We start from the raw sequence: 22,198 nt of genomic DNA, 5'->3' as shown, positions 1-22,198 counted from the left end.
GGCACAGGGAGTATTGTGCACTACAAAACCTGAGATGCTGAACCCTACATGAGTCACCATATACCATCATGCACTGCGGCCTGTCTGGAGAACAGGCTGGATTCTATTATAATGCTATTCTGTTTTTATTCCTTCATTCGAGGGAAAGCGTGCACTGGTGTCCTGCTGGAAAAAGGTTCCGTTCTCTGTGCTGGATGTAAATATTTCAAAGATCTAGTGCTCTACATCACAGTCCAGAGTCATCTGGAAAAGCTGAAGTGGCAGTGAGATGACCGGCCGCCCCAGACGGAGTGTCGGTTACGTGCAGTGACGTATCATGAAGACACACCCGAGGCTAAGAAAGGTCACGCTAGAGCGGAAAAGTTCTGCCACACGGACCAAGAGAACCAAAGTCTGCAATGTGAGCCATATGTAATAGAATTCCGTAATGTGGTTCCATTAGAATCTTCTCTGTAGCTACTGTCAGACCATTTACTCTTCTCAAGTGTGACTCCACTGCTCGTCATGGAGAGGAATTTTGGACGCATTTGTGTCCATTTCGCTGTCTCCCCATCCACTTTGCGAGCCGTTATTGTTTAATTAAGAGACATCTCAGCCGCGCTCAGTCCACGGACCTGCTGACACACCTGCCAGAAGTTGGCCGCCTCCCCGGCCTGTGTCGTCCCCCCCCCCTTCGTGCCACCGCTTCGCTGTCCTACCCATGACTTTGCCAGATCTTCTCCCATTTTAATGTTCTTTACTCACAATTTTACTTCTTCCCAATTGAGCGTCCATTAGGACTTCATCAGTTAATTCATATTCTGATGGGCAAGTATTTCATTAGTTGTGTAAAGTTGTACCCCTTTTCCTCCCTGTACTGTAATTTAACACGTGATTAACTTTGTTCTTCAGAACCTTGTGTGTGTGTGTGTGTGTACACGTATGAACATATGGCTGTCAAGTTTCCCTTTTTAATGTGAATAAGTAGACGGGCGCCCAGGGGACAGGGCGGCCATTTGAAAACCAACGGATTTAAATTAGATGCAGGAATGTAAATACAACACAGCTGCCTGCGGCGTTTCACCAGCTGCCAGGTTCGCCCTTGTCAAAGCGCCGTTGGACGGGGTGCCAACCCAGGCGTCAGCAGTCGGACACCACTTGTCCACTGTGTCTGTGCATGGACCCCACAAGGTAGTTCTTCCGGTCCCCGTAAGGTCGAATTGAACCCTAACTCTCATTGGAAAATTTAAGTAAAAGTGACGTGATTGTCATTGTGAAACACTGCAGCACAGCACACGGTGACACAGTGAAACGTGTCCTCTGTATTTAACAGTCCCCCTTGGTGAGCAGTGGGCACCATGACAGGCGCCAGCAGTGTGTGGGGACGGGACCTTCATCAAGGTGACCTCAAACCTGCAACCTTCTGATTACGGGGCCGCTTCCTTAACCGCTAGGCCACCACTGCCCCTAAACCCCTAATCTCCCTCCCAGAGGTACAAGTGCAACAACGTGAGTGTGCGCTGGTCACCAGAGCAGCCTCGGTGAACTACGTCACAGATTCTTCATCACTTTATATTGATGTGCAGTGACCCCTGACACACGTGAGCTTCAGAAATGACTTTCTCCTTTACTTTCTCCTTTCTCCACTCCTTTACTCCAGCCTGTCTATAGAAAGTGTGTGTGTGTGTGTGTGTGTGTGTGTGTGTGTGAGGCCACTTGTGTGTATTCAGTTTCGAGAACCACACTTGTGAAATTGCCCACGTTGTGTGTGTGGAATTTCAACAGCAGCCCCTTCCAGTGGAAAAGGCGCTGCTCATTATTCAGACAGTGATATAACGGCATATAAATATATTTATTTATTTATCTCACTCGCCACTACAGAAAATGTCAGACATTGGTGCTGGCCTGATTAAGCTCATTTATTCGCCAGATTTACACTCTTCACTAATTCTATAATAATTCTATGATAGTTCTACAGGTCTCTGCACAGCCATAAAGCATAGCTTTTGCATTTGGGCATGGATTCATTTACAGGATATGATATATAAACTCTCATGTTCTGCATTTGATGCATATTTTTATGCATATGTTTTATGCTACATGACACCATCTCTGGTAATATTTACACAAATATTGTCTTGCTATGACACTGTAAACTTATATTTCTTACGTTTCTCTGCATGAACAGGTTAAATCACACTTGCTGATTGGTGTTGGGTGCCGACACGACAGCTCACTCAAAACTAAACCTGAATCCTCGCAATTTCTATTATTTTTCTTCTTGCCAATGTCAGCTAAATAATTCTGAGATCATTTGGACATGAACGATGTTCTGATCCTTCTTGCGTGGGCTTCACTTAAAGGAACGTTCATCTTCAGTCTTTAATGTGCATCTCTGTGCTAGTATATGGCCGAGATGAGAAAACTGACTCCAACTTTCATTAATGAAGTCATTAACATAGATGAAGTGATATTTGAGTTGATTCTTGTTCCTGAACGTGCCGTGCTGTATGAATCCGTGTACATCAGGTGTGTTTTCTTCCATGTTCTGCTTACCCATGGTTTTGAGTGACGTGTACTTGTTGAAGCCGATGCCCAGGTTGTTGTGAGGGTGAGACAGCGCCATGGCGGGACCCAGTGGGGACAGGGCTGCGTTGTTCAGGTGGTTGTGTTCTGAAGAGACGTCGCAGCAGGAGGGAAAGAGATAAACAGAAAAAAGGGGGCAGGTTAGTTCACAGACGAAAACCTGGATTTATGATGATGTATTCTTGGTGTGTAGGCATGATTGACAGCTTCCTTATTCTGGAGGATTTAGCACAGTGTCCATCTCCCTTTCTCCTCCATTTCCCTCTGTTCTGTGCACTCCTGACACCCCTTGTACACAGGTGACGTCACCATTTCTGGTCTCGACCACACCCTCTGCACTTAGTGTGTATGTGCTGGCACCAAATATCCACATAAAATTGTAACACGGGGACATTTTGTTAGTCCTCACATTGTCATTTGTGGGCTTAGGGGAAGGTGTCCAATGATCTGAATGTCTGTCACGGTACTGGGGTTTCATCCAGGTCACTGCCGGCACCCCTGTGTTTAAAGTGGTGTGTGTGGCCGATCGCTGCAGGACACACACACACACCACGTGGACGGGCAATAATAAATGCAGCAGGGTAATAATCATGCTGCAGCTTCAACACGTCTGTGTGTGTAAAAGGTCCCAGATGGGGGTCACATGAGCTCCAACAACCACTTCCTGCCAGTTCAGGAATCCTTCATATTCATCTGGTGAGTGGCAGGGCAGGGAATGTGTGTGTGTGTGTGTGTGTGTGTGTGTGTGTGTGTGTGTGTGATAATCTTGTTTACCGAGCTTTCGGGAGCTGACAGGTCGAGTTTTCCTGGAACACTAGGGGCACGAGAGGAGTGTGTGTGTCACTTCGGTCTGGATTAACTCCGTGTGTGAAATGGCAGCCTTACGTGTGAGTGAGTGTGAGTCTGGTGGGTGAATTTAACGTCCAGGATTCAGATCTTTCGCTCTCACACAATGTCCTGGCTGCTTGTGTAATCCAGTGGACAAGTGTGGCTGAGAGCAGCGCTTCTATTGTCTGGAGTCTAAATGTCTCTGGCTCAGGTGGAGGGAAGGTGAGGACGAGGAGACAGAAATAGACGCGAAAAGAAGAGCAGACTGCAGCACCGAGACCAAGAGGAACAGAGGGGGACAAAGATGGGAGAAATATTCCAGCCTCTTCATCATGCAGTAACCACACAAGTTCTGAGGCACGAAGTATGAGGTGTGGAGGTAATTAAAAAAAAACAGATTAATTAGAGCAGAGCTCTACTGGAGTTAAATGGAAAGTGAGAGAGAACCAGAGATGATCTGACAGCTTCATACGAGGAGCGAGCAGCAGATGGTGAGAATGGTGCGTGATAACAGCACTAAACACAGAGGCAGCCATCTTCTACATTTTATCAAGGCTTATTATTTCATATGTTCTGGTTTCTCCTGGTGCGTTTTGTCGGGTTGGTTTTAGGGTTGGCAAGTCTTGTTCAGTAGAGGTAGTTAATAAAATGTTATAATACATGCGTTACGAGGACATTACCATAAGTCCTCACAAGGTCTGACGTGTGAGGGCGAGTTTGCAGTCAGGAATAGAGGAGGATTGGAATGTCCTGGTTGAGGAGAGGTGTGTTAATCTGCGCTGTAAACGTGTCTGAGAGCTCCACTGGGCTAATCTGCTTACCGCGCCGCAGGCGAGAGCATCGGGAGACCTGCGGGGACAGCAACACGAGGACGCGGACGGGGGGATAAGTAGTGGGGTGGAGGTGGAATGAAACCGGCTTCTTCCTTCTCTCTCTTTTCATAACCTCCACAAATTCAGATGGTTTGCTACGACTGATGACCCTAATGCCAAGGTGATATTCATCTAAAGCCGGTGTTGATATGAGGTGCATCTGCAGTATGAGAACGTAGACAGAGATCAGAACTGCTGTCACCTGGTGATGTTTTTCCACATATTCTGTAAAGAAATGTCATTGTTCCTGTCATTGCAATGGTCTTTCTCACCACGACCGCTTAGCATGCAATATCTCAAAAGCAAATATCATATGCAAATTTATTTTATACCTCAACGTGCATGAATGCATGGGTATACACCAACATCAAACAAAGCGATAGAAGAACGTGTCTCCTCCTCTCTCCCCATGTTGGAGACAGCCCTACAGAAGTCTCTGCAGCTCAGAGGCGCTTTGAAGTTCAGATTCACCGAATTAGGCCATTGCCTGGTGATGCACACCATTCCAATCTCATTCACAACGTGAAGCCTAAACACACACACTTAAAAACACACGACTCCCAAGACACAAAGCCGGCCTGAACCGCGTCCCAGACAAACCCAGCACCGCACCAGCTCAACACACCCTTTCCTGCTGAGTGTGTGTGTGTGTGAGTGACTGTTTAATTGTGTCACGGGGGACCATGTGACACCGTGAGCTACCTCCTGTGTTCCTACAGCCTCCAACCACATGGATGTCCAGCTCCCACGATGCGAAATGAGACGTCTTTATTCTGCAGCTTCGGTGTGAATTATCATCAACACTCCAGGAATCACCTCCTCTTTATGATTCCATTAGGTATAAATTACTCTTTAATGCTGTAAATGCATGGAATTAAAGGTTAATGTTGTGTGCAATGCAAGATGTTTGTGTTTCATCACTACGAACTCAGCAAACGGGAGATGTCCCCTAGTGTTAACGTCTCCCAATTGTCCCCCACCACACTATTTGTCTGTCACATGTTACCACACTGAAAAAATTCAAGTAGTCTGTCACACGTAACATTTTGGCATTGCTGTCATGTAAATAAAATGTAAAAATACTAAAATATTATAGGTGTGACAGGTCCTCATTTGGTCCTGGTTCCACTGCCGTTCTGAATAAGGTGAAGCGAATGTTCCCAGATGGTCCTCCACATATACACTGAACAAAAATCTAAATACTTTATATACTTTTAATATAAAAATAGAACACTTTTTTTTGTTTGTTTCTGCTCCTATTTTACTCTCCATCGCACACAAATATTGCTAAATTAAAATCGAAATTTAGACAGATTTGTGAACAAAATCTCTAATGGCTCTTTTGTGTATGTAGAGAATGTTTCAGATCTTTGAGTTCGGCTCATGAAAAAAAAAATGAAGCAATATAAAGAAATTTGCATAATTACTAAATTTACTACAGCAACTTAAGGCATTGAGGGAAATATTTTGCGCACATTTGTTGACCCTCTCGCTCTCCTCTCCTCTTTCTTGCCGTTTAATTAGCGATGTGAAGAAGTGCTGCTCATCAGCCTAATAGAAGCGTTAGCGTTAGCTTTCCAGCAGGCCACGTAATCCTGCACTTTTAGGCCGCCGCTCCGCTGACTCGTTCCGAGATAATCCATGAAAGTGACTGGTTCGCTCTCAAGCGGCTTCCCGAGTAAGTCCATCCTTCCAGGAAGTGGATTTAATTACCCGGCTACAGTCGGTGCCTCGTGTTAATATCGCCTTCGAGGCACATTCCCAGTGAGGAGAGGATGCACCGGGGCGAAGGGATGAGTTTCACGCTCCGTGGATCTCCAGCCCCCGTTTTATTACTTGGCCGAGTTTATCCCGGTCAGACCCCGGCTTCCAGGCACCATGTACAACCTCCACGTGTGCACCGGACTGAAAACGTAGCGTATATCACATTAACCAGACGAATTACTAGTAAAGTTACATTAGAAAGCAGAATGTTTCTTATGTGATGCTCCAAACAGCATTTCACACTGAACACAATGCAGCACAGCACGCGGTGACACGGTGAAATGCGTCCTCTGTATTTAACCATCACCCTTGGTGACAGGTGCCCGGGGAGCAGTGTGTGGGGACCTCGGGATTCGAACCGGCGACCTTCTGATTACGGGGCCACTTCTTTACCCGCCAGGCGCTGGGGCAGTGGCGTCCCCTTGCTGCTGTTTCATTTTCGATCTCATGAGAAGGAAATGCGTTATTAGATTTCGCGTCTCCTGTATTCGACATGTCTGGATTCATTTATTCCTCCACGACTTTTCGACTCTTTGCTCTATTTTATTTTACATACGTTATGATTTCAAAAAGAAAACAATAGTATAAATATGTTTAATGTGTTAAATGTGTTTATTGCCTCATTATATGAACTTTTCACAGTATCTTACCAGGAAGTGAACATTGTTGAATGGTTTTTATGTGCAGTAGGGAAAGTAGAATGTGTCTTGTATGACAGTAAAGTAGGAGACTCTGCTGGGTATAGAGGGGACAACCACTCATTAGACAGAAGAACCCTGCAAGTGAGGCGTCTCTAATAAACTGTCCAGTTAGCATTGGCTGTAGCACAATATCACTCCAGAGCGTTCGCCCTGATGTACGTTTTTCATAGTTTTTAATCCAATTTCTCTTCCTGGCTGCATGTTAGCGCTGAGTCAAGCAAAAGTAACGGTAATTTCTGGACGCTCCATACGGTGGAGTGTGACTGTGACCTTGAGGCTGGGGAGGGAGGGGAGCATGTGACGGTAGAGGCAACATGCATCGCCATGCACGTACAGGCAAAATATAACAGTATTCATCTGTATCAGCCAAGTGTGAAATTGAATGTGTTAAGCGTCCGTTTATTTAATTTTGAAATTAAAGAACGTTCGTGGGACTCGATATCTATTATTTTCAGATTTCGTCAGGATCCGGCCCGGATGGGGCTACTCAGGTAACGTATTTCTCACCTTTTAACCGTAAATTATTAATGCACTGAAACGCACCGTTTAATTTCCTCCCACGCTCCTCCTCAGGACGTTCAGACGCACGTGGCGTCGCAAGCGGGGCCTGTTGGGACGAGGGACCCTCAGGACACGAGTCTCTCTGATCCTGTCAAGGCAGCGGCGGAGGGCGGGCCGCAGAGTGCCTCTTTAATTATGCATGAGCTCACACAGGAAGAAAGAGCAGTTAGCATGCATATTAATTTCTCTATTAAATATTACTAGCCAAAGCACCACGCGACACGGAGGAAGAAAGCGGCAGGAGGGTGGATTTGGTTGGTTTGTGGCACGGGAACTAGTGCACACTCATTTTCAAATCGAAATGAGACGACTGTGGATGAGGGCGTTGTGTCGTGCGCTGTCCTGTCTGATCTCGCCGGATCGACGTCAGCCAGCGTCGCCCTCAACACGACAGTCATTCATGCTCCATCAGAGGCGTCGCTGCAGACTTGTCTGATAAACGATCAAATTCACTCCACTACTGCCATTGCGAGTACGAGTAGAGTCTGCGAGAGCTGTCAATCATGCCTACAGGCCCCTCCCCCCTTTTTAAAATTGAGTTTCCGTGTACTGTGCATGTTATCGTGATGCACCAGGACGCTGTGGCTGAATTTTAATGCCACAAGGTACCAACTAATGCTGCAGCTGCGTATGTATTTTAATAACTCCCGTCCTGGACCATTTTTAATGCCGCAATTATGACCAACACGCCTCGGCGTTATATTCCCTCCGTCACAAACTCCACCGTCAACAGAGCACCAAACCGCCAACAATGTGACGAATACATGCCAAATCAACCCCCGATCATGCATTTATCTACACGTTTGCGTTCGTTCGTGTTCCCCGTGTTGCTAATGGAGTCACTGTGGGCGCTGGAGCCAGTTGACTCTGTTCTTGGTGTCTTTCTAGTTCTATACGCCACACACACGCACAGCAGGTGCTGTTTGCAAGCCCTGCGCTGCTACATGAAAGGGATTGATGCCGCGCTGATGCGCCACAATACGGCAGCGGTTTGACCTTCAAGTCACCTCCACCCCGCTGCCGCGCTCGGTATCTCCCGCCAACAAGCTGGTCTGTGGCGCGTCTGGCGGGGTCAGAAAGCGCAGAGATAGTGGGGACGCCTGGCTGAGCTGGACACACGCAGGTCTCTAACTGGACAGTATGGGACGGACCTGCATGGGGGCTATCGCTGGGGTGCAGAGGTCGGAGCACAGGGAGAGGGGAACTGGGGTCACGAACGGGTCCAGTCCGGTCTGTCCTCCTCTCTGCTTCCACATCTCTAATTATGCTTCTGTCTTTTACTGAACTATCATCATCATCATCATCATCTTATTATTTTTTCTGTCTCAGGTGTCCAAGAGGTCTGGACTGGAACTGAGATTCAGGCTTCAAATTTAATTTCTTTCAATCTTAATATATAATCTCTGAAATATTTGCTTTGTAAACAATAAGAACATGTATATGATAGGCTTGTAGGACGAGTAAAAGCGGGTGGTAGGAGCCTAGCGGGTAACACACTCGCCTATGAACCAGGTTCAAATCCCATTGTGTCCCTGAGCAAGACACTTAACTCCAGGGGGGGACTGTCCCTGTGACTACTGATTGTAAGTCGCTCTAGATAAGGCCGTCTGGTAAATGCTGTAAATGTAATATGTAAATTGGGTGTACCTCAAACCTTTTTCATCCAAAGTAGGTTGGCGAGAGAAATCTCTAGTACAAAATGCAACTGCACAATTTCTCACTGGTACAACAGGCAAGATCACGTGACCCCGATCTTAGTCTCACTATACCGACTCCCCGTCTGTTCTAGAGTCCGTTCTAAAATGATTTTATTAGTTTTTAGATCACTGAATGTCTCTCTTATTTTATGTTATTCCATCTTTTTTTAAAACATTTTGTCCATGTCGGTCCTGTCCATGGTAATTTAATAAAATGTTTGATTTGTATAGCTCATTGGTCAGCTCCTTTGTTGTGTTAAAGTGCTGTATAAATAATGACGCACAAATCCACATTAATACAGGATCAGGCGTGTCTTCTCTGTCTTTTTTTAGTGTTTCATCCTTCCATCCAACCTCCATAATCATCCAATTTCACCCAATCTTCACCCAATTTTTCCTTTGTCTCCCAGGAATGCATCTTTGGTGTGCAGCAGTGACACTTATTCTGCAGAAGAGAATTCACACTCATATTCTTATCAGGACGCACTTGTCCAGTTAACCTTTCCAAGATGTTGTCAGGACTTTCTGAAGCAGTGAAGTAGTGTCCCGGCGCTATAATAGATGTTCATTAATTTTACAGGATTTACAGAAACAACCAGATAGAAAGAGGAAGCGGCTGTATGTTGGACAAGAAGAACTAACCACCCACGAGGCATTAAAGATTTCAGCTTTTTTCATCCATCAGTAAAGTCGAAGTTAATGTAATCTTCACATGCACAATCCCAGCCGTCAACTTCGCATTTCCTTGTCCCCTCCCACATCGCCACAGTGGCACGCGGCAGGTTCAGTTCAGCGCAAGGCAGGGTAGGGCGGGGTCACCGATACAGTAAGATGACGACCGCCTTCCATCGTGGAGTGAGTAATTAGATCTTAGAAAATAATGGATTTCTTATACTTATGACTCTTGTTCACCCAAAAGGGCCATTTTATGTTCTTACTACCCTGGAAGGGCGTCCATCTCTGATTTACTCCTTCCCAAGGTTTCTTCCATCTTTCTTCCATCTTCCATGTTAGTTTTCTAAGGTTTAGTTTTTCTACTACCCACACAGCCCTTTTTGTTGGTGTCTAATCATTTCTGAGACCCAGATGATGAACTTGATACTTTGACATGATTGACAGCTCTCACACTCCCTACTTCTTCATTCTGGATGACTTAAACCTGTCAATACATGACACACCCAGCAACCATCTCCTCCCTTTCGCCTAGACTAACAGGCGGGGAAACGAGCGAATTTTAATACATATTAGCAGCCAGAGGCTCATCAGCATCCATTTTCACATCTCTGTCACGATAATAATTATCCTGGCATCACCTGAATTGCAAATCAGATGAACATTTTATTTCAAAATTAAAATTTAATAAAGCAAATGTGCAACACTTTTACCAGTTACCAAAGCTAACTTACAAGCAGCGAATCGAACGGAAGGTGACCAATCATTTACCGGGCGAGCCTGAGCCGACCCGAATGATAAAAACCTGCCAAGATTTACATTTCTACTCCTAATACCCCCTTTACAGGAACGTGACCACGCCCACTACCAACACCAACATGCAGGTTATCAGGCGCTTTAATTCCAGCGAACGTGACCACGCCCACTACCGACACCAACATGCAGGTTATCAGGCGCTTTAATTCCAGCGAACGTGACCACGCCCACTACCGACACCAACATGCAGGTTATCAGGCGCTTTAATTCCAGCGAACGTGACCACGCCCACTACCAACACCAACATGCAGGTTATCAGGCGCTTTAATTCCAGCGAATGTGACCACGCCCACTACCAACACTAACATGCAGGTTATCAGGCGCTTTAATTCCAGCGAATGTGACCACGCCCACTACCAACACCAACATGCAGGTTATCAGGCGCTTTAATTCTAGTCAACGTGACCACGCCCACTACTCACACCAACATCCAGGTTATCAGGCGCTTTAATTCGAGAGTTCCGATGGGGGAACCAGTGAATGTGATGTTGTTGATTTTATAGTTCGGAAGAATCTACATCACTCGATTGGTTTGGTTTTAATCAGTTAATGAGTCAATGCATGACGATACTGTGTTTAATTGTAAGGTGCTTGTTGCTGGTTTTAAAATGACTTTCATAAGATAATGAATCATCAAAGGTCACAGCATTAAAATGTGATTCAGATGATGATTTGCACAGAGAGTTTCAGCTTAACCGCAACACCGCGGGGACCCTGGCAAAGGATTCAAACGCAGAGCGACGCACAAACACACACACACACACACCATCCTTCACCGTGCTTGACATTTCACTCACTCCGCTCCAACCGCATGTAAGCTGTCCACTGACATTTAGCGTTTACTGCACGAGTGACAGAAAAAAAAACGTGGGCGGGGCATGGAGGGGGAGGGGCATGAGAGCTGAAAGCTGGTCAAAAGGTGCTTGTTTTCCAGAACACTGGCCAGAGCTCTTCAGATGTCTTTTTCCAGCCCGTCCTTCATCCCTGACCGTTCTTAACATTCCATCACAGCCCCGCTGTTCATTATTCCTCCTCCCTTTCGTCCATCTTCCTTCTTGTTCTCTCCCTCTGTCCTGCCCTCCATCATCCCTCAATCTGTCTGTCCTAATTGCTGTTCTCAGGGGGACGCGGCAGAATGATTGAGGCGCTGCAGCCTGTGACAGCGACGTGAAGGCAGGAGGTGTTCATCCATCCTCGCTCCTGCTCCACGTCACCCGTCCTCTCTACTCGCTTTGCAAGGAAATGAAAATATTGAAGACATTGCATGCAGTGGCCCCGCATATGAATGTCCTCCAGACCGAGCAGATCTTCGCTTTATCTGAAAGGAGACATCTCTGCACGTTCAGCTCAGCCCAGAATAATGACATCATGGCCGAGTATCGACCCTCCCCTCAGAGGCTCTGACCCGCCCCCCGCGGGCGGAGATAAATGACACCTGTCCCTCGTCTGGCTGCAGCCCTGCTGCCTCAGCGCTCAGGCCTCCTCACATCATCCTGTCATTTAGAGATTAAGCGATAACAACGTTTAATTACTCTGCAGAAGAGAGTGGCTCTGCGTTCCCTCATTTCCACAAATCTTTCCAAACGTCTTCTGCATGGTTGACCTTCAGAGGTGAAATGTAGCTGCTACATATACACTGAATGACTAGAAGTGGATTATTATTATTACTCTCAAGCTCCTGCTTCACACTTGAGGAGTGCTGAGGTAGACTCAGAAGGTCGCCTGAATGAAGGTACCGTCCCCACACACTGCTCCCCGGGCACGTCATGGTGCCCACTGATGGTTAAATCACTTAACGGTCTCAACAGATGAAATGTGGGATTTCTGTGATGGACATTTTTAAACACTCATGTAGACTCTGGATAAGAGAAGGTTGGAGGGTTGCGAGTTGAGGGGAGGTGTAGGGCGATGGATGTTTGAGGTCGCTTGCTGTAAGATTCAAGTGGAAGATGGAGGTGTCTGAGAGTTGGACGAATGGGTGAATTTGTTAACAGGCTTTTTAGTAAGTCGAAACGCTGGCACTACATCAGGCGGAAAGCCTGTTAAGATGAGACAGTGCTGGAACCGCAGCAACACGCCGCATTAGCGATGGTGTCTGTGTCACGGCCCCCAATCCTGTCCATGTGGACGCGCCGTTAACACGACTCGTTGGTAATTTAGTGATTTCCGACTTAAAGCTGCCTATTAATAGATGAGTGGAGTCATGATTTGAAAGCTCCAGACCGAGTGAGGGGAGGGGGATGAGGCGACATCAATGTAGCTGTAGAACGTTCTGGAGTTACGCTATCATTATGTCTGCAGCTGTGGCTGGTGCTGTGCGGACATTCCGCTGGGCTGATATCAGCCGCCCACAGGCGCCCCGCAACCCACGCAAATCCAGCGATCTTCTGAGGTCACACCGAAACTGTGTCAATCCATAACTGTCAAGCCTAAAGCCAGAGTTGAGGGGGCGGGGCTGGCGACCGCACTGTGGCGCCGTATAAGAGGCAGAGGGGATCAGCAGGAAATCCCCTAAAACTGTGGCTCAGTGGCAGTGCATTACTGTCACTGAGGGTCCCCAGCTGTTGATCAGGGGACTTTCAGGCTTTGGACAAATGTTGGTTCTTGCACCCTATGACCTGAGACCAGCATATGAGGGCCTGTCTGGAACCCCATGTCCCCATTCTGTTAATCCTACCGTAGTGAGGTTGCTGAAATCCCAGCGTTGCCATGGTGAAGAAGTCCACAGTGGACGTTCGAGTGTATAAAGACACCTGGAGGGGTCATTGGAAGGGTTTATGACCAGTAGGGGGTGGAGGTTGTGCTGTGATCAAACAAGACAACACACAAACATACACATACAAGATTTGGCTCTGCTCAGCCGGGTCTACTGACCAATCGGAGCCCTGATTTGCATTCCCATATTACGCAGGCTGCCAATAGATAGTCCATTCAACTGACATGTTGGGTCACTGAGCCAAGGTCCTTAACTCCTCAGTGCTCCATGAGATATCTGACCCTAGGCTCTGACCCCAGCCTTCACTGGGATATGTACAGAAGCCACATCCATTGTGACCCTGAGATGACCTTGGTAGTTCAGTTGGACTCTAATGGCAGCATTGACGCTCCCTTTTACTCCATCTTGTTACTAAATGACAAGTGAACCAGTTGAACATCAAACAACTGCCCAGTCCAGTCTGGCGTGATAAAATGGAGAAAGTGTCCATGGTGACACCGTGGGCCAGTGCTCCCAGGTTCTACCAATGGATGGATGAAAACCTCCTCCTGGTGCAGTCAGGACAATGGTGGAGATGCAGTTGGGGTTGAGTTGGGTTGAGATCAGATGTAAAATTGAGGTCACAAGACATGATTTTTATACTAATTTCCAACTGTTGATGCTCCTTTCCCGTGGATGGGGTGTGGTCATCCGGACAGAAATGTTTTTCTACTGATTCTGCTGTCCGGAGTTTTAAAAGCCACTGGCAGAATGCACACCAACACACTGACAGTGAAATGTGTAGAGCCACAAATACAGCACACATTTTAAAGAGCGTACAGTCTGTCTCTGTCATGTTGCACCATCCAGCTGACACGCACACGCGCGTGCAAACTCTTCCACGTTCCCTCGCTTCTCTTCATCATTGTGCAATGAAGTACCAGTTACAGTCACCACAGTGGCCACCAAACAACGGAACCCCGGAACCCACCAACATCAGATGAATATTTCACTGTCTTATGTAACGGCGTTGGGCGCTTTTTCTCCATCTTTCGATGAATTATTCTCTTTGCATGTGTGTATATTTGGACGGCGCCCTGTGAACAGCTGTCCCTTCTGAAGTGAAGATGCGGAACCAGAGCCCTCCTTCCTGCGCAGTGGAACTCCGGGACGGTTTTAAAGGGCGGCCAGAATGTCTTCACATTCTGATGTCGCCTTTTCTCTCCTTCCTCTGGGCTCGTCTCCATTTCTGAAGCTGCCTTTCTTCCGTCCCGGTTTCTGTTCTCACCCCCTCCCCAGGCACTTTTCCACACCAGACCAGCTTTGTCCAGTTGTCCCCTTCTTATGACACACACATATGCTGCTTCACTTGCATGTTGTAGAATTAATGTTAATTCAGCGTGTTCTATGTAGAACGTACCGTATCGACCCAAATGAACCTGAAAAAGGGGCATTTGAAACGATGGGAATGCACACACAAGTATGATTTTTTTTTTTACATGAACCAGCTTCCAGTGTTGCCATATACGCGCCTCTCGTTCTTTTCATGGTTTTAAGCATTTTTATGCATGCCATTTGACTCAACAATCATGTTGAAGAAGAGTTATTAACTGACTTATTAACTGGTCAACATGGTTTATAGGAGTCGTTTTAAAATACGTTTTTTTGTGAGAATTGTGACCTGAGTGCTGAACACAGACTGACCATCACTGAAGCACGAACAGAGCAGCCAAGCACAGCTCCACATGGAGTATGGACAAAATTACGTAATGTGAGCTCGCTCAGTTATTCTTCTCTTTTCATCTTTATTTCACCCGCAGTCTCACCACTTCCATCACTTTTGCTCCAGCCGCCCATCTCGCTCAATGCCACTTATAATCTTTTTCTTGCTGTATCTTCCTCCCACCTGCTCTTCTCTCAGTCTCCTCATCACTTCTGCACCTCTGTCTTCATCTGTCTGTTGTTCCTCATTCTCTCCACAACTCCACTCCAATTCTCTCAGGCTTCACCCAGACCTGTCCTCCATCCTCTCAATTACATTCCTTTGCCCATCCATCCATTCTAGTGTTTAATCTCTGCTGCTGGGTCTGAGTTAGAGCTGATGTAATGTCTGAGAGATGGAGTATCATCTGTTACCAGATCTGGAATGTCATCCATGTCAGTCGCAGTATCATCCGTGTTAGTGTTGCAGTATCGAGTCGCAGTATCGTCTGTGTTAGAGTTGCAGTATCGTTCGCGTTAGAGTCGCAGCATCGAGTCGCAGTATCGTCCGCGTTAGAGTTGCTGTATCGTCCATGTTAGAGTCGCAGAATCATCCGCGTTAGAGTCGCAGTATCGAGTCGCAGTATCGTCCGCGTTAGAGTCGCTGTATCGTCCATGTTAGAGTCGCAGTATCATCCGCGTTAGAGTCGCAGTATCGAGTCGCAGTATCGAGTCGCAGGATCGTCCGCGTTAGAGTCGCAGTATCGAGTCGCAGGATCGTCCGCGTTAGAGTCGCAGTATCGAGTCGCAGTGTCGTCTGCGTTATAGTCGCAGTAGCGAGTCGCAGTATCATCTGCGTTAGAGTCGCAGTATCGAGTCGCAGTGTCGTCTGCGTTATAGTCGCAGTATCGAGTCGCAGTATCGTCTGCGTTATAGTCGCAGTATCGAGTCGCAGTATCGTCTGCGTTATAGTCGCAGTATCAAGTCGCAGTGTCGTCTGCGTTATAGTCGCAGTATCGAGTCGCAGTATCGTCTGCGTTATAGTCGCAGTATCGAGTCGCAGTGTCGTCTGCGTTATAGTCGCAGTATCGAGTCGCAGTATCGTCTGCGTTATAGTCGCAGTATCGAGTCGCAGTATCGTCTGCGTTATAGTCGCAGTATCGAGTCGCAGGATCGTCCGCGTTAGAGTCGCAGTATCGAGTCGCAGTGTCGTCTGCGTTATAGTCGCAGTAGCGAGTCGCAGTATCATCTGCGTTAGAGTCGCAGTATCGAGTCGCAGTATCGTCTGCGTTATAGTCGCAGTATCGAGTCGCAGTATCGTCTGCGTTATAGTCGCAGTATCGAGTCGCAGGATCGTCCGCGTTAGAGTCGCAGTATCGAGTCGCAGTGTCGTCTGCGTTATAGTCGCAGTAGCGAGTCGCAGTATCATCTGCGTTAGAGTCGCAGTATCGAGTCGCAGTGTCGTCTGCGTTATAGTCGCAGTATCGAGTCGCAGTATCGTCTGCGTTATAGTCGCAGTATCGAGTCGCAGTATCGTCTGCGTTATAGTCGCAGTATCGAGTCGCAGTATCGTCTGCGTTATAGTCGCAGTATCGAGTCGCAGGATCGTCCGCGTTAGAGTCGCAGTATCGAGTCGCAGTGTCGTCTGCGTTATAGTCGCAGTAGCGAGTCGCAGTATCATCTGCGTTAGAGTCGCAGTATCGAGTCGCAGTGTCGTCTGCGTTATAGTCGCAGTATCGAGTCGCAGTATCGTCTGCGTTATAGTCGCAGTATCGAGTCGCAGTATCGTCTGCGTTATAGTCGCAGTATCGAGTCGCAGTATCGTCTGCGTTAGAGTCGCAGTATCGTCTGCGTTAGAGTTGCAGTATTGTCCGTGTTAGAGTCGCAGTATCGAGTCGCAGTATCGTCCGAGGTAAAAGCTGCAGTATCGTCTGTGTTAGAGCCGTTGTACTCTTGCAGCTGTTTTAGAGCTGTTGTTTTGCTGTAGAGTGTGTGTGCCGTGTGTGTGTGTGTGTGTGTGTGTGTGCAGGATTGGCAGAGTGCTGCGGCAGCACCTCGTTTGCAGACAGACGGGATGCTCAGCAGATCATCAGCAGGCCCGGGACCAGGCTGAGATAATGACATCTTAATTAACATGACCACCCCGTTCATATCCGCAACATCAGCGGGGCTCCGTCCAAACCCCAGGCGCCGCTTATTAAATTACGCTGGCATGTTGGCGCTTGAGCGTGTGTGCATTATTAACACACTCGGCCAATATGGCCACGGAGCAGCCACTACAGAGCGACAACTTTCTACCCTGTACCTGGATCTTTAGGCACTTCAGCCTGAAATTATACCAGCATATGGAACATGTAAATACAGGCTGTGAATTCATTTTAATTGTCATTCAATTAACTAGATCTTTATTGATGCACCTGTTCCTTAATTCAGTGGGAAGGACATGACTCACCGTTGTTGGACCGCAGCGCCCGTCCAGAGATCCCATTGGTCCCCACAGGATGGTGTCCCCCCGCCCTGTCAGCCACGCCAAGCTCAGTGGGCTGCTTCAGCAGCTCTGTCAAGGTCCTGAGGAGGAATATTCTCAGTCAGACAAGTTGGAACGACGTAGAGCAAAGTGCTCAACTAGCCTCATGTAAAGGTCAAATATATTTAAATCACATTAAAATTCCTTTTATATAAAAAGGGTGAAAACCCCTTTGCCAACTTGATAGAACAAAACCATATTTGGATTTAAATGAACACATTTCTTTAACACATGAATGACTGCATAAATACTCAGCAATATTTTATATTTTAAATAAAAACTACTTTTCCCATAGGAAGATATGATCAAAACCAAACATTTTAAATATATTTTCTATTGTAAATATGTAACATTCATTTGCATATAAATTAATTCAGACATTCATATGTGCTCGTAATTAGTCTTACAGTCAAGGCAAGAAAAATAGTGCCATTAAAATGCATGTGAAAACGGAATTAATGCATGAATATTATTAAAGTACCACAGCACCAAATTTGCTAAATTGTGATTGGTGTGTTACAAAAACAGTCCTCACATGGCTTCCAGTCCCATTTGACATGAAATAGAAAATCTTGTTTCATTAAGGGTAAAGCGGCGTGATGTGTATTTGCGGTAAGTGCTGACTCGGGATGCGGTAAAATGTCCGTTTTCTCCTCGCCTCGCCTCGCCCTGCTGGCTGCATGTTGTGTTGGAGCGGGACGCTGTGGGCCTGAGTGTAATGTAGGGCAGTAGATCCCCCCTCGCCAAGCTCTCCAGCTCTCCCACCAGAGGGCCGTGTCATGTTTCCCAGCCCATGTTCACGTCAGAGCCCCCAGATGATCCCCGAACTGCGCATCTCGTTGCCGGGGAGGCGGATTCCAACACAAGCGCCGCCAGCAGCCCGTCGCCAGGCCCGGCGCGGGTGCGTGGAGGCCGCAGGCGTGGAAAACCATCAAACATCCTCAGGAAAAGACTTTTCAGCCCAGCCTGGTGTTTGATGTCTCATCTCCTCAAAGTGCTACAAAGCTGCCCATCAGAGAGATCAAACTGCTGATTCCTAAATCCATTTTTCATGGCTGTAGTGGAACCGTGTTTGAGTGGTGATATTAATTTTACTGCAACAGCAACCTCAGAGGCCGTTTCATCGGAAAACAAATGTTGACGGCCGACTGTGAAAGATTTGGCTGATCGCTGCGGCGCTGCCATCTGAACGACGCCGATAAAGCTGAACCGTAGCCACTCGAGACCAAAAGGGAAAAACAGAGTGAGAAAATGAATCATTCAATTAATGAATAAAAGATTAGTGAGGAGCGCTTTTTTTCCAGCTCTTTAACTCAGCAGTGTGTCAGCAGAAAGAAGAATAGTTGCAGGCGAGAAAATTAAGAGCAGCTCATTCCGAAGAGAGCGACTACAGTTTCTGTTTGGCCTGCTGGGGAAATGTACGATTTCTGCAACACTGCACTGTGGGTGAAACTCTGCAAATTGACAAAAAAAAAAAAATAACTTCAATAACTACCATAAAGTTGTCAAATTTATATTACAATTATATCCACTTTATTTTCAAGTGTAACTATGCCTGTAGCAAAACCCAAAAATACGTATATTAGCACATGGGCAACAGAAGCTGGATAGAAAAATAAAAGAATATGGAAAATTTGTAAAAAAAAAAAAAAATGTATATAATTATGTATTTTTCCCTTCCAGTTGCAATATTACAGTTAATCAATCAGTCAGTTAAGTATTTGTGTACATTTTCCCTCTGATTGCTCCACCTTGATCCAGTCCAGCTATTTTTCGATTAACCGTACGGCAACTACAAATATAGTCCAGCATCTAGCCACATTTTACACAGGCGTCTCCATTCCAGACCTGGTTTACCTTCCAGTTTCTCATCGAAATTGTTGTATAACGTGTTTTAAGTGAATTGCACGTGTAAGATGGGAAATTCCAGGTCCTTTTTATGCTTTATCTTGTATCTTAATCCAGCTGCGACCTCCCCCAAGCAAACAAGATGTGCCAGGAGGCCAGTAAATGGCCTGAGGTGGCATGACGGGAAAGTCTTGTTGGGCTCTGGAATTTCCCATCTTACACACACCCTGATGCTGTTGCACCCCCTCCTAGTTCGTTTTAGGCAAAGAGCTCAAAAATGTCCTCTAAGATAACGCATTTGACTGAAAATGTGACCTCTGACCCCTTCAGCCATGCTTGCAGAGAACAGTTGCATCTGAACGGTTTGATAATGGGTACGAATGGTAGGACGTCACTGTCAGCAGACATTAACGTTTTGTACCAAGCGATTAAATATGAATGCTAATTATTTCAAACGACTTCTCACAGCTCCCCCCCCCCATCGCCGTAATCTGCTCACGCTGGTGGAGACGTTGGAGTGCAATCAGCGATCATTCAGTCGTTTACGGGGAAAGATTATCTCTAATCGCGCTGATGTTCGCACAGCACGTCCCCGTATGCAGGGTGCGAGGAACATGTGGCCTTTAATTAAACCGTCGGTAAAATGCAGTAAAATTATTATTAAGACTCTCCTGCTTTAATTATAGATGAAAAGGCTTCAGGCTGCCCGCAAACCAAACTTCTAAATCTCCCAACTGTGGCCAGGTTCTTGTGGCACTCTGGCAACTAATTCAACTGAAATGTACACTCGCCGGCCACTTTATTAGAGACGGAGTGTGCGCGCCGCGTGCAGGGACTGTTTTCGAGCAGTTGTCATGTCCTGTTTGTGTCAGAGATCGTCTTGACCTTTGTCAGTGGTCAGTCTCTGACCCCAGGGCAGCTGCTGGCTGACATCTCACTGCCACGTCAGTGTCACATCTCATCAGCCGTGCTTCCATTGCAGAATATGGTGTCTGGTGAATCTGCACATGTGCTTCTAACTGAATATACATGTACGTGGCCAGAGGGTTTAGACGTTTGGTCCACCAAGTGCCAAGTGCTTATTTCATAAAATTTGCCAAATGCAATACATGTGCGCAATATGAAAAATGTATTTCTGTTGTTGGTGAAATGCATTTTGTGGGTCAAAAGAATCATTGTTTTGCGGGCAGCGGTGGCCTAGCGGTTAAGGAAGTTGCCCCTTAATCAGAAAGTTGCCGGTTCAAGTCCCGACCCCACCAAGGCGCCACTGAGGTGCCACTGAGCAAAGCACCGTCCCCACACACTGCTCACTTCACTTTCACTTGATTCCTGTGGACTATCTGTGGACAACAAGTTGACAGTAGATCATAGAAACGACACAGTAAAATTCACCACCATGCACCATGCGTGGCCATATTAAATTCATTATATTCCGGCAGCAGGAGCCTCATTATAAACCCATCTGCACCCTACAGGGCCCCCTGGCGGTGCTCCGCGTCAGGCCCCGCCTCCTGGGGCCAATGTTTAAAACGCCGCATTGTGGAGTCCCTCCGCAGAGACAGTCACTGTCACCTCAATCAGCTGCCAGATATTGTCCCCCAGCAGGACGCTGTGCCTGTTGCTGAGGTTTGGGGCAATTAGTACTTTCATCGAACGGCTCAGCATTTATTAAAAAACAGAATATTTGGTGGATGCAGCACACCTGTTCACACCCCATATCCATATTTCACCCAGCCAATAGGCAGCCAGCAGTAGGAATTAAATTTAAATTAGTAAAAAATATATATATATATACATCAAAAAGACAAAAGCTTTCAAAATATTAGTGGAAGACTCTCAGCCACAATTCGCCCCGTTCCAGAGGAGCTGTGCATGGTGCTTCAGAACCCCCTCCGGCTACCAGAAACATTTTTAAAGGAAGCCTTTTATCCCAAGCGCAATCTGCATTTTAAATTTCGCATTGTGAGCTGCAGCGATCTGCTCTTAATTTATGTTTTCTGTGCTAATTTTATACATTATTTCATGCTTTAATGGTTCGTGTGCTGTTTTGTTTGCTGTTATGTGGCGTTTTTAAATGAGCTGGTTTGCATTATGTTATGCTGTTATTGTTTTGCAAAGATCCAAAAAGCAAAAAAGTTTTTTTTAAACTAAGAATAAATTTCTCCCTTGATTCATCAGAACCTGCACACACACACACACACACACACACACATAGAGTTTCCTCAGACATCATTAGTTACTGCATGTGTTGATGACATCACAACGTTCACAATGTGACCCAGGGACGCTGGAGCTGCCAATTCAACCCTCGACCCCAGAACTGAACTGATCTTTCCTCTGATGTCATCAGTAAAGATCACGTGTCATTTCTGGAGTCAGATTACTTTGGAAATAACATTTGTTATAAATACAAGTTGCCCTATTTTAAACATAACTGTAAGGTAACTATTCCAATTACTATATAATTGAGAGAGACTGGACATTCTCCCTTGCTGGAGTTGCTCCATGTGAGAGGCGGAGGGCCGGGGGTTGGCTTTTTGTTAGCCCCAAGACTCTCGGCCTGTTTGTTGGGGTTCACCCCGGGGGACGAGAGGGTAGCTTCCCTGCGCCTTCAGGTCATGGGAATGGGTTCTGATTGTTGTTTGCACTTATGCGCCAAATAGCAGCTCAGAGCACCCAGCCTTTTTGGACTCCCTGGGACGAGTTAAGGGTCATTCAGTCACTGTACCAGAGGAGCGTGAGTTTGGTCCGCATAGCCGGCAGTAAGTTGGACATGTTCCCGGTGAGGGTTGGACTCGGTTCTGTTCATAACCTATGTGGACAGAATATCTAGGCGCAGCCGTGGTGTGGAGGGTGTCGAGTTTGGTGGCAGAGGAATCTCTGCTTTTTGCGGATGATGTGGTCTACCTAGCTTCATCAGGCTCTGACCTTCAGCTCTTGCTGGGTAGGTT

At 46.6% G+C, this 22,198-nt stretch overlaps 1 protein-coding gene across 1 annotated transcript in view; it reads right to left on the bottom strand.

The window, feature by feature from the left end:
- Positions 1–22,198, bottom strand: part of LOC114794415 (protein shisa-8-like) — a 43,710-nt gene that overhangs the window by 5,802 nt on the left and 15,710 nt on the right. Inside the window, exons 2-3 of the mRNA XM_028986946.1 lie at positions 17,325–17,440; positions 2,536–2,652 (exon numbers count right to left, since the gene is read on the bottom strand). Of these exons, the coding sequence (XP_028842779.1) occupies positions 2,536–2,652; positions 17,325–17,440 (233 nt within the window). The remainder of the gene's footprint in view (positions 1–2,535; positions 2,653–17,324; positions 17,441–22,198) is intronic.

The sequence above is a fragment of the Denticeps clupeoides genome, chromosome 7 (genome assembly GCF_900700375.1).
Source record: "Denticeps clupeoides chromosome 7, fDenClu1.1, whole genome shotgun sequence".
Classification (NCBI taxonomy): Eukaryota; Metazoa; Chordata; class Actinopteri; order Clupeiformes; family Denticipitidae; genus Denticeps; species Denticeps clupeoides.
This window is presented reverse-complemented; position numbering and strand designations above follow the sequence as displayed.